The sequence below is a fragment of the Salvelinus alpinus genome, chromosome 36, assembly GCF_045679555.1.
Source record: "Salvelinus alpinus chromosome 36, SLU_Salpinus.1, whole genome shotgun sequence".
Taxonomy (NCBI): domain Eukaryota; kingdom Metazoa; phylum Chordata; class Actinopteri; order Salmoniformes; family Salmonidae; genus Salvelinus; species Salvelinus alpinus.
Window position 1 is genome coordinate 17490962 of NC_092121.1, and position 15810 is coordinate 17506771.

At 41.6% G+C, this 15810-nt stretch overlaps 1 protein-coding gene across 3 annotated transcripts in view; it reads right to left on the reverse strand.

Moving 5' to 3' along the window:
• LOC139565268 (glutamate receptor ionotropic, NMDA 2C-like) overlaps positions 1–15810 on the reverse strand; it is a 79708-nt gene that overhangs the window by 23887 nt on the left and 40011 nt on the right. For all 3 annotated transcript variants that reach the window (XM_071385459.1, XM_071385460.1, XM_071385458.1), the window contains exons 3-4: positions 4643–5241; positions 1488–1602 (exon numbers count right to left, since the gene is read on the reverse strand). In XM_071385459.1, the coding sequence (XP_071241560.1) occupies positions 1488–1602; positions 4643–5241 (714 nt within the window). The remainder of the gene's footprint in view (positions 1–1487; positions 1603–4642; positions 5242–15810) is intronic.

A 15810-nucleotide genomic window follows, 5' to 3' on the forward strand; every position in this document is an offset into this window, starting at 1 on the left:
AGCGTTCCATAGGGATTCTGGCCCATGTTGACTCCAATGCTTAGTTATGATTTTCCCTGATACACATGGGAAACTGTTGAGCGTGAAAACCCCATCAACGTTGCTGTTCTTGACACACTCAAACCAGTGCCCCTGGCACCTACTACCATACCCTGTGAAGGGAATTAAATATTTTGTCTTGGCCATTCACCCTCTGAATGGCACACATACACAATCCATGTCTCAATTGTCTTAAGGATAAAAAAGTATTATTTAACCTGTCTCCTCCCCTTCATCTACACTGATTGAAGTGGATTTAACAAGTGACATCAATAAGGGATCATAGCTTTCACCTGGATTCACCTGGTCAGTCTATGTCATGGAAAGAGCAGGTGTTCCTAATGTTTTGTACACTCAGTGTAAGTTTGCCTCCTTGATCTGCAATGAATGAGCATGTTTTCTTGTTATTCTTTTGAAGTATCACTCCAGGTAATTTTTTGAGTAGCTCAGATATTTCCAGTAACAGTTTCAAGATGAGTCTTTTAGATCACGTCCAGCAGTAAGCTTGTTGACTTGTCATCCTCAAAGTGTACTCACTACACTGCAACAGCTACAGCGCATTCATTTTCTGTTGTATTTTTAATTGCAACCTTTCCATTGGCACAAGCTGTCAATAGACTACTACTCTCTCTCTCTCTCTGACCAACCACACATCTGATAGCCTTCAGTACAGCGCGCTGTCAGACCCTCCAATTACAGAGGCATAGGCCTCAGTTTCAATAACATACCTGAAATTAATAGGAACCAACCTTGAGAGAACATCGATGGCACGTAATAAACTGGAGAAGGCCCGGAGCTGTTTACCCAGAGCTGTGGTTTGGCCCAACATGCTCTGACACACATCAACCTCCATTCAACCACTGAATGCATTTAAGGAAGAAAACCGACCTCCACCTCCCTTCAGTGTCTACTCCCTACTGGGAACCCCCTGACAATATCAACCGTCAATAAGAAGGGCATTACAGGTGAGACAATATGTGAGACAAGGTTCTGTTCGCTAAGAGTCGGTGGCTCTGAGGTAGTGGAACGCTAGGCAGGCTCATTTTAATAGCTGGTGTTTATAGGGAGATTGTCAGACGTGTAATCACACTAGGCCTGTGGTATGGAGAGATACCGGGTGTAGTGGCCGGTTAGGACACTGTGATTGGTAGGAGGCAGTTAGAGCAAAATGCTAGCCTATAAGGTGGACAGTCTTTTGTATTTTGTAACAGGTGATGCAAAGGAAACGTAACAGCCCACAATATGCCCAAGTCAAGACCTGTCAGTGATAGTTCATGAAAATACACAGTGAATGAGGCAGTAATTCATGTGTTGTTAATAACACTTTTTGTGGTTTTTCCTTTCGTAATGAGCAGGCTATATAGCCTTATTAACTTGTAGTCAGATAACACAAAGAACAACCCTAGTTTTACTGATTGGGAGGAATATAATGAAGTGTAATGTCTCACCTTATCCCACTGTCTCTCTCGATCTAAGGTGATGATGACCATAGCTGGGTTGATCAGGTACCCTTCAGGGTTGAACGAGAAGTCGTTGTGCTCCCATGTTACGTTTAACATGTGCCTGAAAACAAGGGAAATCAATCAAAGAGTTAAATACTCATTACAACATTATACTAATAGTCGTTAATGTCCATTAATCCAATCTTCCAATGGTTTCATCCTATTTCTAAAGCACTACCTGCTGCTTGTTGTGTACATAGCTATCGACATGTTGTGAACTCCCTGTCGTCACGCACTGCGAGGCTGCTCTCTCACCTCTCCTCCCTCTCTCTCTCAGTCCAGCAGAGGTGATGAAAGCATGCTGGGTAATGAACGGGCCCTCTGTCTAGTCCATGTGAAAGGCTCGTTTAATCTGGTAATCTGTGATAATCTTATTAACAGGCGGAGTGATTTATAATCATAAGCTCATTAAAAAGAGACCTAATTAAATGAGGTGTTGAATCTATTGACCGCCGAGGAGAGAGCGAGGTACTGCACCGTTTGAATAGGGAGGTCTGTGAGAAAGAACAACATTGTGCCAGGGAGGGAAATAAAGGAGTGGAGAGCAGACGAAGAGTGCTATACCTGGCTTTGTTCTGCCATTGTTATTCCACTCAGGATGTTTTGGTCTTTAAAGTGGAAAATCGTAGGGGTTGGAAACAGCAGCATGACTCAAATCAAAGGCTGAAATACAGCTGCCCAGACGGTTCACCTTTTTCATGAAGGATTTCGATTTACAAAAAGAGAAGTTATCTTTCCCTCAGGCTAACCACTTTCAGAAAAGAGAAAATTACTTCTGAGGAGAAAGTGATGTTTTAATACCACTGAAATGTGTCAGATTTCATATTACGATCATGGTCCACAAAAATGTATAAAGAAATACCCTTGTATCCTGCCTGGAAACTCTCCAATCCTCCCAGTCCAGTCTCAATGACCTTGGCTAGTGCCAAATGCTGACGCTGAATCTGTTTTCCCTACAGAAGCGAAGCCTCCCTTTGGCTGATTAAAAATGTTCTAGAACCAAATAGGATTTGCTCCATGTTCCCTGGCACAGATGGCACCAGATTGCTCTTTTGGGCTGGGCTGGGCTGGGCAGGTATGACAGGCCACATCATCTCTCTGTGATGCCAGTACTTCCAACAGTGAGGTGATGGGACAGAGGCAGGGTGAATGAGTTGGCAGGCAGGGGTTAAGGGAGTGACAGGGAGAGTACCATGTTGCCCCCCACCACAACATTAAGCAGATGGAAAGCCACAGCTAAATGACTGTTGAGCAACTGTTGACTGATGTTGCCAACTCTCTCTCTCTCTGTTTCAAGTCAGTCCTTCTCAATCTGCAACAGTTACAGTTGAAGTCGGAAGTTTACATACACTTAGGTTGGAGTCATTAAAACTGTTTTTTCAACCACTCCACAAATTTCTTGTTAATAAACTATAGTTTTGGCAAGTCGGTTAGAACATCTACTTTGTGCATGACATAAGTCATTTTTCCAACAATTGTTTACAGACATATTATTTCACTTATAATTCACTCTATCACAATTCCAGTGGGTCAGAAGTTTAGATACACTAAGTTGACTGTGCCTTTAAACAGCGTGGAAAATTCAAGAAAATTATGTCATGGCTTTAGATGCTTCTGATAGACTAATTGACATCATTTGTGTCAAATTGGAGGCGTACCTGTGGACGTATATCAAGGCCTACCTTCAAACTCAGTGCCTCTTTGCTTGACATCATGGGAAAATCTAAAGAAATCAGCCAAGACCTCAAAAAAAATTGTGGACCTCCACAAGTCTGGTTCATCCTTGGAAGCAATTTCCAAACACCTGAAGGTACCACATTCATCTGTACAAACAATAGTACGCAAGTATAAACACCATGGGACCATGCAGCCGTCATACCGCTCAGGAAGGAGACGCATTCTGTCTCCTAGAGATGAACGTACTTTGGTGCAAAAAGTGAAAATCAATCCCAGAATAACAGCAAAGGACCTTGTGAAGATGCTGGAGGAAACAGGTACAAAGGTATCTATATCCACAGTAAAACGAGTCCTATATCGACATAACCTGAAAGGTCGCTCAGCAAGGAAAAAGCCACTGCTCCAAAACCACCATAAAAAAGACAGACTACGGTTTGCAGCTGCACATGGGGACAAAGATCATACTTTTTTGAGAAATGTCCTCTGGTCGGATGAAACAAAAATAGAACTGATTGGCCATAATGACCATCGTCATGTTTGGAGGAAAAAGGGTGAGACTTGCAAGCCGAAGAACACCATCCCAACCGTGAAGCAGGGGGGTGGCAGCATAATGTTGTGGGGGTGCTTTGCTGCAGGAGGGACTGGTGCACTTCACAAAATAGATGGCATCATGAGAAAGGACAATTATGTGGATATATTGAAGCAACATCTCAAGACATCAGTCAGGAAGTTAAAGCTTGGTCGCGAATGGGTCTTCCAAATGGACAATGGCCCAAGCATACTTCCAAAATTGTGACAAAATGGCTTAAGGACAACAAAGTCAAGGTATTGGAGTGGCCATCACAAAGTCCTGACCTCAATCCTAAAGAAAATTTGTGGGCAGAACTGAAAATACGTGTGTGAACAAGGAGGCCTACAAACCTGACTCAGTTACACCAGCTCTGTCAGGAGGAATGGGCCAAAGTTCGCCCAACTTATTGTGGGAAGCTTGTGGAAGGCTACCCTAAAGGTTTGACCCAAGTTAAACAATTTAAAGGCAATGCTACCAAATACTAATTGAGTGTATGTTAACTTCTGACCCACTGGGAATGTGATGAAAGAAATAAAAGCTGAAATAAATCATTCTCTCTACTATTATTCTGACATTTCACATTCTTAAAATAAATTGGTGATCCTACTGACCTAAGACAGGGAATTTTTACTAGGATTACATGTCAGGAATTGTGAAAAACTGAGTTTAAATGTATTTGGCTAAGTTGTATGTGAACTTCCGACTTCAACTGTATCACTTAATCTCTCCATTTTGGTTGGCTTCTCTTATTGGCTTCTCTTATCTTCTCATTTTTGTTGGCTTCTCTTGTATGAACAATCTACAACCTACAGTATGTCAGTATGACCCCTTCCATCCCCCCACCTCCACTCACCTGAACAGTGTATCATTAGAAGATGCCCTAATAGGGCTGTGGCAGTCATTGTGGCCCTCGGGGATGAAGCCCCTCTGTTTGCGGAAGCTCTGCACCCCTTTGACCACGATGGCCACCCCATCCCGCACCCTCTTCCTCAAGCTCATCCGCCAGCGGTCGGTGATGATGCTGATGAGGCCCACAGGGAAGCTGCTTGGTGGGGGCATGTCTGGGTTCCCCGCGGCAAGGCTGGGGAGGATCCAGATGTAGCCAGGCCCCAGCAGGCCGGCCTCTCCGGCCATACTGAACAGGTACTGGGCCTCTTCGTGGGAGCAGTATACCAGCAGTACCTGGGCATCGATCTGCTGCAGCAGGCGCCGTGCCCGGATGTCGTTCATGCCGTCGGCAGACATGTCGAAGGTCAGCACGTCCTGCAGTTCCCACATGAAGTAGCTGGTGTCAGTGAAGGTCTTGACATAGTCCACGTAGACCTCGTAGCCCGGGTACAGGCTGGTGATGACCACGAAGCTGTCCCAGTTGTACTCCTCCATCACCTTGAACATGCCGTTTATCTGCTGCTCGATGGAGGAGCCCAGCTGGAGGAACGTGGAGCCATCGCCCTGCAGAGAGACACAGACAGCAGAGTGAGCACAGATAACAGCCCTTAATGGATAGTTAATTTAAGCTCAATCAATTTGCTCAATTTATCTAACAAGCACAATTAAAACCTTCTAATGATCTAATGCAATGACTTTGTTAATAGCCTGCTTAGTGGCAATTATATGATTGTGTTTTATGTAATTCAGCCAGTCATATGTAAAAAATAAAATAATAATCAAGAAATGACAGTAGAATCCTGAGGGTAGCTTGACAGTGTGTCTGTGTGCTCCGTCCACACCGTCCAGCTCCTGACCACCAGCCAGCCCACCCAGAAGTGGTGTGTAGTCTCTGGGCTGAGAGGCAGTCCTCTACAGTAAGTGATTCTGTTTGGTGTTACTCTCCCTGTAGCCCAGGCACCATTCATCACTTTAACCCATGTGTCTCCCACTTGCCATGGCAACATTGGCCCTCATATATACTTGGCAATATCATTGAGCTCACTGTCGTCGTCGGAATGAGACCAAAGCGCAGCGTGGAACGTGTTCATAATTTAATGTTCACAAAAACACTCAAACAAAATGACAAACGCCGAAAATTAAAGCGCACAGTTCTGTCAGGGAAACAACACCCCACAAAACCCAAACCGAAAATGACAACTTATATATGATCCCCAATCAGAGACAACAATAGACAGCTGCCTCTGATTGGGAACCACACACGGCAAAACAACAAAGAAATAGAAAACATAGATTTTCCCACCCGAGTCACACCCTGACCTAACCAAACATAGAGAATAAATAAGGATCTCTAAGGTCAGGGCGTGACAGTCACTGAGCCCCTGTTTTCTCTTTTTATCTCTCACTTTTCTCAAGATGTCTCTCCTCTTTGACCTTGGAGAGAGGAGTATGAAAATGCTGTGTTGTGTTTACTAAAGTGATCCAGGAATTTTGAGGAAGATCAGAGCTGTTTCTTGTCTGTGTGTGTGTTTGTAAGAGCGTTTGTCTTGTTAAAAACTTCTTGTCAATAGTTTTCACTGTTTTTCGCTGTTTTCACTTTGGAAAAAATCGTGCCCAAATTAAACTGCCTCGTACTCTATTCTAGATCATACAATATGCATATTATTATTACTATTGGATAGAAAACACTCTCAAGTTTCTAAAACTGTTTGAATTATATCTGTGAGTAAAACAGAACTCATTTTGCAGCAAACTTCCATACAGGAAGTGAAAAATCTGAAAACGATGCTCTGTTCCAGGGCCTGCCTATTCAATTGCCTTATATTTATCGATATACATGCACTTCATACGCCTTCCACTAGATGTCAACAGGCAGTGGAAGGTGGAATGGGGTGTCTAGCTTGATCTGAGGCCGAACAAGAGCTTTTGGAGTGACAGGTCTGGAAATTTCTTTGTCTTCTCTGGCGCGCGAAGTACGTCGACATTGTCTTCTGATAAGCGTTCGGTATACACGGCGGATATCTCCGGCTCTGATTTTATTTGATACATGTGATAATAACATCATAAAGTAGTTTTTTTCAACCGAGTTTTATCAGTTTATTCAACGTTTATTGGGACTTTTGGAATTTTCCGTTCTTTGCGTCAAGAGAAGATGGGCATATTCGCGCCACATGGCTAGCTAAGGTTGCTAATTCGACAGGAGAAAAGGACATTCTAAAACCAAACAACGATTTATTCTGGACCAAGGACTCCTTGTACAAGATTCTGATGGAAGCTCAGCAAAAGTAAGAACAATTTATGATGTTATTTCGTATTTCTGTGGAAAATTTTATTTCTATTCTCCGCCGTTTTGGCGGGCGCTGTCTCGCAATAACGCAAGCTGTTTGTTATGGTAAAGTTATTTAAAAAAATCTAACACGGCGGTTGCATTAAGAACCAGTGTATCTTTCATTTGCTGTACAACATGTATTTTTTAGTAAAGTTTATGATGAGTTCTTTGGTCAGATTAGGTGAGTGTCCAAAATAGCTCCTGACATTCTGGGGAAATGTTGCTACATTTTCACAATGTATAACCACGGTTTGCAGCTCTAAATATGCAAATTTTCGAACAAAACATAAGTGTATTGTATAACCTGATGTTATAAGACTGTCATCTGATGAAGTTGTTCAAGGTTAGTGATTAATTTTATATCTTTTGCTGGTTTTTGCGAATGCTATCTATGCGGTGAATAAATGCGTTTGTGTGTTTGGCTATTGTGGTAAGCTAATATAATGCTATATTGTGTTTTTGCTGTAAAACACTTAAAAAATCGGAAATATTGGCTGGATTCACAAGATGTTTATCTTTCATTTGCTGTACACCATGTATTTTTCATAAATGTTTTATGATGAGTATTTAGGTATTTCACGTTGCTCTCTGTAATTATTCTGGCTGCTTTGGTGATATTTTTGATGGTAGCTGCAATGTAAAACTATGATTTATACCTCAAATATGCACATTTTCGAACAAAACATAAATTTATTGTATAACATGTTATAAGACTGTCATCTGATGAAGTTGTTTCTTGGTTAGTGACTAATTATATCTCTATTTGGTCGGTTTTGTGATAGCTACCTATGCGGTAGAAACATGGTGAAAATATGCGGTTGAGTCTTTGGCTATTGTGGTTAGCTAATAGAAATAGATATTGTGTTTTCGCTGTAAAACATTTTAAAAATCGGAAATGATGGCTGGATTCACAAGATGTTTATCTTTCATTTGCTGTATTGGACTTCATTTGCTGTATTGCTATTCAGCTTTTTTGACAAGGAGGATCCCGGATCCGGGATGGATATTAAGTAAAGGGTTTAAGTATGTTCAGGGAACAGAATAATATATGTTTTTTTTCCATCAATCTTGTTGAAATATTCATATCCGTAATGGTCTTGGCATAAACATGTTTCTGCAACCTGGGAAGGCTATGGGCTGACACAGGGCAGGGTTTAATTTTTGTGTTTCTTACGAGAAAATAACAGAATCCATCATTGTTTTTAAAACTGCTTATGACCCATACAGTACATTTTCGTGTTGGATGCCATTGATATGTCTTGACTCTAAGAGAAGTTAATGATTGTTTATTGGTTTTGAATTAAGCACGCTGCTCATAGAAATCATTGCACCATAATTGCTTTGTAAAACCAACAGCATCGTAAATCATGTGCAACCCCAGTGAATTGTAATGATAAACAAAGTGTAATAAAAAGTTACATCAATTACAGAGATTTTACTGTTTAACTGGTTGCATATCTGGGTTGATCATTAAGACTTTCACTTTTTAAATTACGTTGTATAAACGGCAACTTTATAATAAATAAAAAGCTAATAATATTCTTTATCACCCCAAATAAATCTATAAAGTAGATTGGATGATAATATGTTTTACTTTTGCCCCTCCTAAGTGAGAATGATTTTGGTAAAGCTCAGTTTCTTGATACTATGCAATTTACACATACAGTTCCTTCAGAAAGCGTTCACACCGTTTGACTTTTTCCACATTTTGTTGTGTTAGAGCCTGAATTTAAAATGGATTCAATTGAGTTTTTTTGGTCACTGATCTATAAACAATACCCCATAATGTCAAAGTGGAATTATGTTTTTTGAAATGTTTACAAATGAATAAAAAATGAAAGTTGAAATGTCTTGAGACAATTATTCAACCCCTTTGTTATGGCAAGCCTAAATAAGTTCAGGAGTAAAAAGTCACATAAAAAGTTTAATGGATTCACTTTGTGTGCAATAATAGTGTTTAACATGATTTTTGAATGACTACCTCATCTCTGTACCCCACACATACAATTATCCTTAAGGTTCCTCAGTCGAGCAGTGAATTTCAAACACAGATTCAACCACAAAGACCAGGGAGGTTTTCCAATCCCTCGCAAAGAAGGGCACCTATTGGTAAATGGGTAAAGGAGGGGAGGAGGAGGATTATTTAAGATACTGTTTGAAGAGGTAGGGTTTCAGATGTTTTTGGAAGATGGGCAGGGACTCAGGGGTAGCTGGTTCCACCATTGGGGTGCCAGGACAGAGAAGAGCTTGGACTGGGCAGGGGTGGGAGGGCCAAGAGACCTGAGGTGGCAGAACGGAGTGCTCGGGTTGGGGTGTAGGGTTTGAGCATAGCCTGAAGGTAGGGAGGGGCACTTCCCCTTGCTGCTCCGTAGGTAAGCACCATGGTCTTGTAGTGGATGAAAGCTTCAACTGCGTGAGGTAGGGTCGTACTCTACGGATGTTGTAGACCTGCAGGAGTGAGTCGCTGCTTTGATGTTTGCAGAGAACGACAGGGTGTTGTCCAGGGTCACACCAAGGTTCGTTGCGCTCTGGGAGGGCAACACTAGAGTTGTCAACCGTGATGGAGAGGTCTTTGAGAGGGCAAGCCTTCCCCGGAAGGAAGAGCAGCTCCGTCTTGTCGAGGTTAAGCTTGAGGTGGTGGACTGACATCCACGTTCAGATATCTGCCAGGCACGCAGAGATGCGTGTCGCCACCTGGGTGTCAGAAGGGGGGCAGGAGAAAAGTAGTTGAGTGTTATCCGCATAGCAATGATAGGAGAGACCATGTGATGATATGATGGAGCCGAGTGACTTGGTGTATATGGTGTATAGATAGAAGAGGAGAGCGCCTAGAACCGAGCCCTAGGGGACACCAGTAGTGAGAGTAAGTTGTGCAGACAGATCCTCTCTACGTCACCTGGTAGGAGCAGCCTGCCAGGAAGGATGCAATCCAAGAATATGCAGAGCTTGATACGCCCAGCACAGAGAAAGTGGAGAGGAGGATCTGATGGTTCACGGTGTCAAAGACAGCGTATAGATCTAGGAGGATGAGAACAGAGGGCACAGAGTCAGCTTTGGCAGTGCGGAGAGTCTCCGTGACACAGAGAAGAGCAGTCTCGGTTGAGGGACCCATCTTGAAGCCTGACTGGTTAGGGTCTAGAAGATCATTTTGATAGAGATAACGAGAAAGTTGATCAGAGACAGCACTCTCAAGTGTTTTGGAAAGAAAAGAAGGAAGGATAGAAAAACATTTACAGAGTTTAACTTCTTGACGCACGGATCCCTTTAGCGGGATCATTTTCGTAAACAACCGCTGATTTGCAGAGCGCCAAATTCAAAAAAAATACTAAAAATATTTATAATCATGAAATCACAAGTGAAATATACCAAAACACAGCTTAGCTTGTTGTTAATCCACCTCTCGTGTCAGATTTTGAAAATATGCTTTACAGCGAAAGCAATCCAAGCGTTTGTGAGTTTATCAATCACTAGATAAAACAGTAAGAACAGCTAGCCGCAAATTAGCTTGGTCACGAAAGTCAGAAAAGCAATAAAATTAATCGCTTACCTTTGATGATCTTCGGATGTTTGCATTCACAAGACTCCCAGTTACACAATAAATGTTATCTTTGTTCGATAAAGATTAGTTTTATAACCAAAAACCGCCATTTGGTTTGCGCGTTATGTTCAGAAAACCACAGGCTCGTTCCAGTCCTGTAGGGCAGACGAAAATTCCAGAAAGTATCCGTAATGTTCGTAGAAACATGTCAAACGTTTTTTATAATCAATCCTCAGGTTGTTTTTAACATACATAATCGATAATATTTCAACCGGATGGTAAACTATTCAATACTACAGAGAAAGAAAATGTCAAGCTACAACTCTCGGGCGCATGAACTAATCAAAGGACACCTGACGCGTTTTGAAAAATCTCGCTCATTTCATAAAAGCTTGAAACTATGTCTAAAGCCTGGTCACAGCCTGAGGAAGCCATTGGAAAAGGAATCTGGTTGATACCCCTTTAAATGGATGAGGGGCAGGCAATGGAACAGGGATTTTTCCAAATAAAAGGCACTTCCGGGTTGGATTTCCTCAGGTTTTCACCTGCAAAATCAGTTCTGTTATACTCACAGACAATATTTTGACAGTTTTGGAAACTTTATGAGTGTTTTCTATCCTAATCTGTCAATTATATGCATATTCTAGCATCTGGGCATGAGAAATAGTCCGTTTATCTTGGGAACGTTATTTTTCCAAACATAAAAATAGTGCCCCCTAGCTGAAAGAGGTTAATGGCTGTGATAGGAGAAATCTTTCAGTATTAGTCATTTTAGTTACTCCACAATACTAACCTAATTGACAGAGTGAAAAAAGTAAGCCTTTACATAATAAAAATATTCCAAAACATGCATCTTGTTTGCAACAAGGCACTAAAATAATACTTTAAGAAAATGTGGCAAAGCAATTAACTTTTGTCCTGAATACAAAGTGTTATGTTTGGGGCAAATCCAATATAACACATTACTGAGTACCACTCTCTATATTTTCAAGCATAGTGGTGGCTACATCATGTTGTGGGTATGCTTGAAATAGTTAAGGACTGGGGAGTTTTTCAGGATAAAAAGAAGCTGAATGGAGCTAAGCACAGGCAAAATCCTAGAGGAAGACATGGTGCAGTCTGCTTTCCACCAGACACTGGGAGATTAATTCACCTTTCAGCAGGACAATAACCTTACACATAAGGCCAAAAATACACTGGAGTTGCTAACCAAGAAGGTAGTGAATGTTCCTGAGTGGCCGAGTTACAGTTTTTACTTAAATCTACTTGAACATTTATGACAAGACCTGAAAATGGTTGTCTAGCAATGATCAACCACCAACTTGACAGAGCTTGAAGAATTTTGAAAAGAATAATGGAAAATGTTGCACAGTCCAGGTGTGGAACACTTTTAGAGACTTACCCAGAAAGACTCGCTGTCAAAGGTGATTCTAACATACTTATCTAATCAAGATATATATATATATATATTTATTTTTTGGTGTAGATTGTTGACAAAAAAATGACAGTTAAATCCATTTTAATCCCACTTTGTAACACAACAAAATATGGAAAAAAGTCAAGAGGTGTGAATACTTTCTGAAGGCACTGTGTGCCATTTTTCAAATCAAATCAAATCCAATTTTATTTGTCACATACACATGATTAGCAGATGTTAATGCGAGTGTAGCGAAATGCTTGTGCTTCTAGTTCCGATAATGCAGTAATAACCAACGAGTAATCTAACCTAACAATTCCACAACTACTACCTTATACACACAAGTGTAAAGGGATAAAGAATATGTACATAAAGATATATGAATGAGTGATGGCACAGAACGGCATAGGCAAGATGCAGTAGATGGTATAGAGTACAGTATATACATATGAGATGAGTAATGTAGGGTATGTAAACATAAAAGTGGCATAGTTTAAAGTGGCTAGTGATACATGTATTACATAAAGATGGCAAGATGCAGTAGATGATATAGAGTACAGTATATACATACACATATGAGATGAGTAATGTAGGGTATGTAAACATTATATTAAGTGGCATTGTTTAAAGTGGCTAGTGATACATTTTTGATCAATTTCCATCCATTTCCATTATTAAAGTGAGCTGGAGTTGAGTCAGTATGTTGGCAGCAGCCACTCAATATTAGTGGTGGCTGTTTAACAGTCTGATGGCCTTGAGATAGAAGCTGTCTCCTTGTTGTCCTTCAGAGAAGTCTAAAGTAGGTTAGAACCATCTGTGTGTCTCCTGATGTCAGACATCATACTGGTCTATTCCTCTGAGTGTCTCCACTGTCCGTTCTCATTGCTCTGAACATCACATCCTCTCTGTTTCTCTTTCAATTAGTAACATTGAAGATTTAGCAATTCGTGTTCTACCCTTTTCCATATACAAAATACCTCCTCCTATATTACCTTGGAGGTACTGTAGATGTGATACAGTAGAAGGGACAATAAAACATCTTGCAACATTTGCTTAGCAAGAGCAAGGGTGTTATGCAGGTTAGTAAAGGAGCAGGTTGCGAATATGACATACATCTACAATGTTCTAACTCCTCTCAGTGTCCCGCAGCAAATCTGTTTAAGTTACTGCCTTCTTTCTGTGCGTGCAGCCTTTTTCATCACTTGTATGCCATGAGTATTCATCTGGCAGAGTGTAAAATCAATTTGCTCCAGAGCATGTGTGGGTGTGTGTGGGTGTATGTGCCTGTGTGTAGTATGTGTACACGATCACACTGTGACTTTCAGCCAAAAACACCCTAAGGTTCGAACTGTACTGTTACTGTAGTCCAAATGAGCCCTGAGTATGGACAGCGGACAGCCATAGGCTCAGCTACAGCCGTACCTGGCATGCTAAAGCTCTTTTTATTTATTTAACTAGGCAAGTCAGTTAAGAACAAATTCTTATTTTCAATGACAGCCTACCCCGGACAACACTTTGCCAATTGTGCACCGCCCTATGGGACTCCCAATCACAGCCAGTTGTGATACAGCCTGGAATCAAACCAGGGTCTGTAGTGACTGATATACAGTGCCTTAGACTGCTGCGCCACTCGGGAGCTCTTAACCATGATGCATCAGGACACAACCCATATCTGATGATACATTCTGTTGGACATGGACAATACTGTCCGAATCACATGGCTTGGGGGGATTTAAGAGAATCTGGTTGGAAACAGGTGTCCATTACCAATACTACGTTCTCCTATAGGTGTAGGGCCAGATGTTTGTTTCTTTATGTTGATGGTGATTAGTAAATGGTGTTGTTGTTTCCGTGAAAGGGTTGTGACTATAGACTGACGTCCCATTGTGCCTCTGTACTGTAAGTGTGTACATTTCATAAAGAATACTAAAAGGCATCTAGTTAACAGCTTAGCTTCAACTGGCACTGTGAGAATTTAGGACTACAAGGTTCTATCTGCAAAAAAAATATGATTCTGAGATAACTGGCTTTAAAGTTCCATCCCCTTATTGGTTTGAATGGTGTCAGCTATTTTTTTATAGTATTATTTTGAACTGAACACCATCAATTGGGGTATTTAGAGTACTATCTGCAGAAATGCAGATAGAACCTTAGTCCCAAGCTGTGGAGTCTGGTCAGTGGTCAATTGTCTTCTGTAATCTGCTTACAAACAACAAGATAGAGTGATGTGTCTTTATATACTGTAACAAAAACATATATCTCATGTCTTCTCCCTAATTTTATGTTTTATATTAGCCAACTGGCTCTTTGCTTGAGTGCTTTGTGGGTAACAGACTAGCAGCTGAATGCTTTACAAATGTGTTGAATCGGGATCAAATCAAATCAAATGTTATTTGTTACATACACATGGTTAGCAGATGTTAATGCGAGTGTAGCGAAATGCTTGTGCTTCTAGTTCCGACCATGCAGTGATATCTAACAAGTAATCTAACCTAACAATTTCACAACAACTACCTTATACACACACAAGTGTAAAGGAATGAATAAGAATATGTACATATAAATATATGAAAGAGTGATGGCTGAACGGCATAGGCAAGATGCAGTAGATGGTATAGAGTACAGTATATACATATGAGATGAGTAATGTAGGATATGTAAACATTATATAAAGTGGTATTGTTTAAAGTGGCTAGTGATACATTTATTACATCAATTTTTCCATTATTAAAGTGGCTAGAGTTGAGTCAGTATGTTGGCAGCAGCCACTCAATGTTAGTGATGGCTGTTTAACAGTCTGATGGCCTTGAGATAGAAGCTGTTTTTCAGTCTCTCGGTCCCTGCTTTGATGCACCTATACTGACCTCGCCTTCTGGATGATAGCGGGGTGAACAGGCAGTGGCTCGGGTGGTTGTTGTCCTTGATGATCTTTTTGGCCTTCCTGTGACATCGGGTGGTGTAGGTGTCCTGGAGGGCAGGTAGTTTGCTCCCGGTGATGCGTTATGCAGACCTCACTACCCTCTGGAGAGCCTTACGGTTGTGGGCGGAGAAGTTGCCGTACCAGGCGGTGATACAGCCCAACAGGATGCTCTCGGTTGTGCATCTGTAAATGTTTGTGAGTGTTTCTGGTGACAAGCCAAATTTCTTCAGCCTCCTGAGGTTGAAGAGGCGCTGCTGCACCTTCTTCACCACGCTGTCTGTGTGGGTGGACCATTTCAGCTTGTCCGTGATGTGTATGCCGAGGAACTTAAAACTTTCCACCCTCTCCACTACTGTTCCGTCGATGTGGATAGGGGGCTGCTCCCTCTGCTGTTTCTTGAAGTCCACGATCATCTCCTTTGTTTTTTTGACATTGAGTGTGAGGTTATTTTCCTGACACCACACTCTGAGGGCTCTCACCTCCTCCCTGTAGGCCGTCTCGTTGTTGTTGGTAATCAAGCCTACCACTGTAGTGTCGTCTGCAAACTTGATGATTGAGTTGGAGGCGTGCAGAGAGAGGGCTGAGAACGAGGGCTGAGAACGGACCCTTGTTGTCCCCAGTCCGCCTGGCCTTGCTGCTATTCCAGTTTCAGCTGTTCTGCCTGCGGTTATGGAACCCCTACCTGTCCCAGACCTGCTGTTTTCAACTCTTAATGATCGACTATGAAAAGCCAACTGATATTTATTCCTGATTATTATTTGACCATGCTTGTCATTTATGAACATTTTGAAAATCTTGGCTCTCTCTAATTCTCTCTTTCTTTCTCTCTCTCGGAGGACCTGAGCCCTAGGACCATACGTCAGGACTACCGGGCATGATGACTCCTTGCTGTCCCCAGTCCACCTGGCCTTGCTGCTATTCCAGTTTCA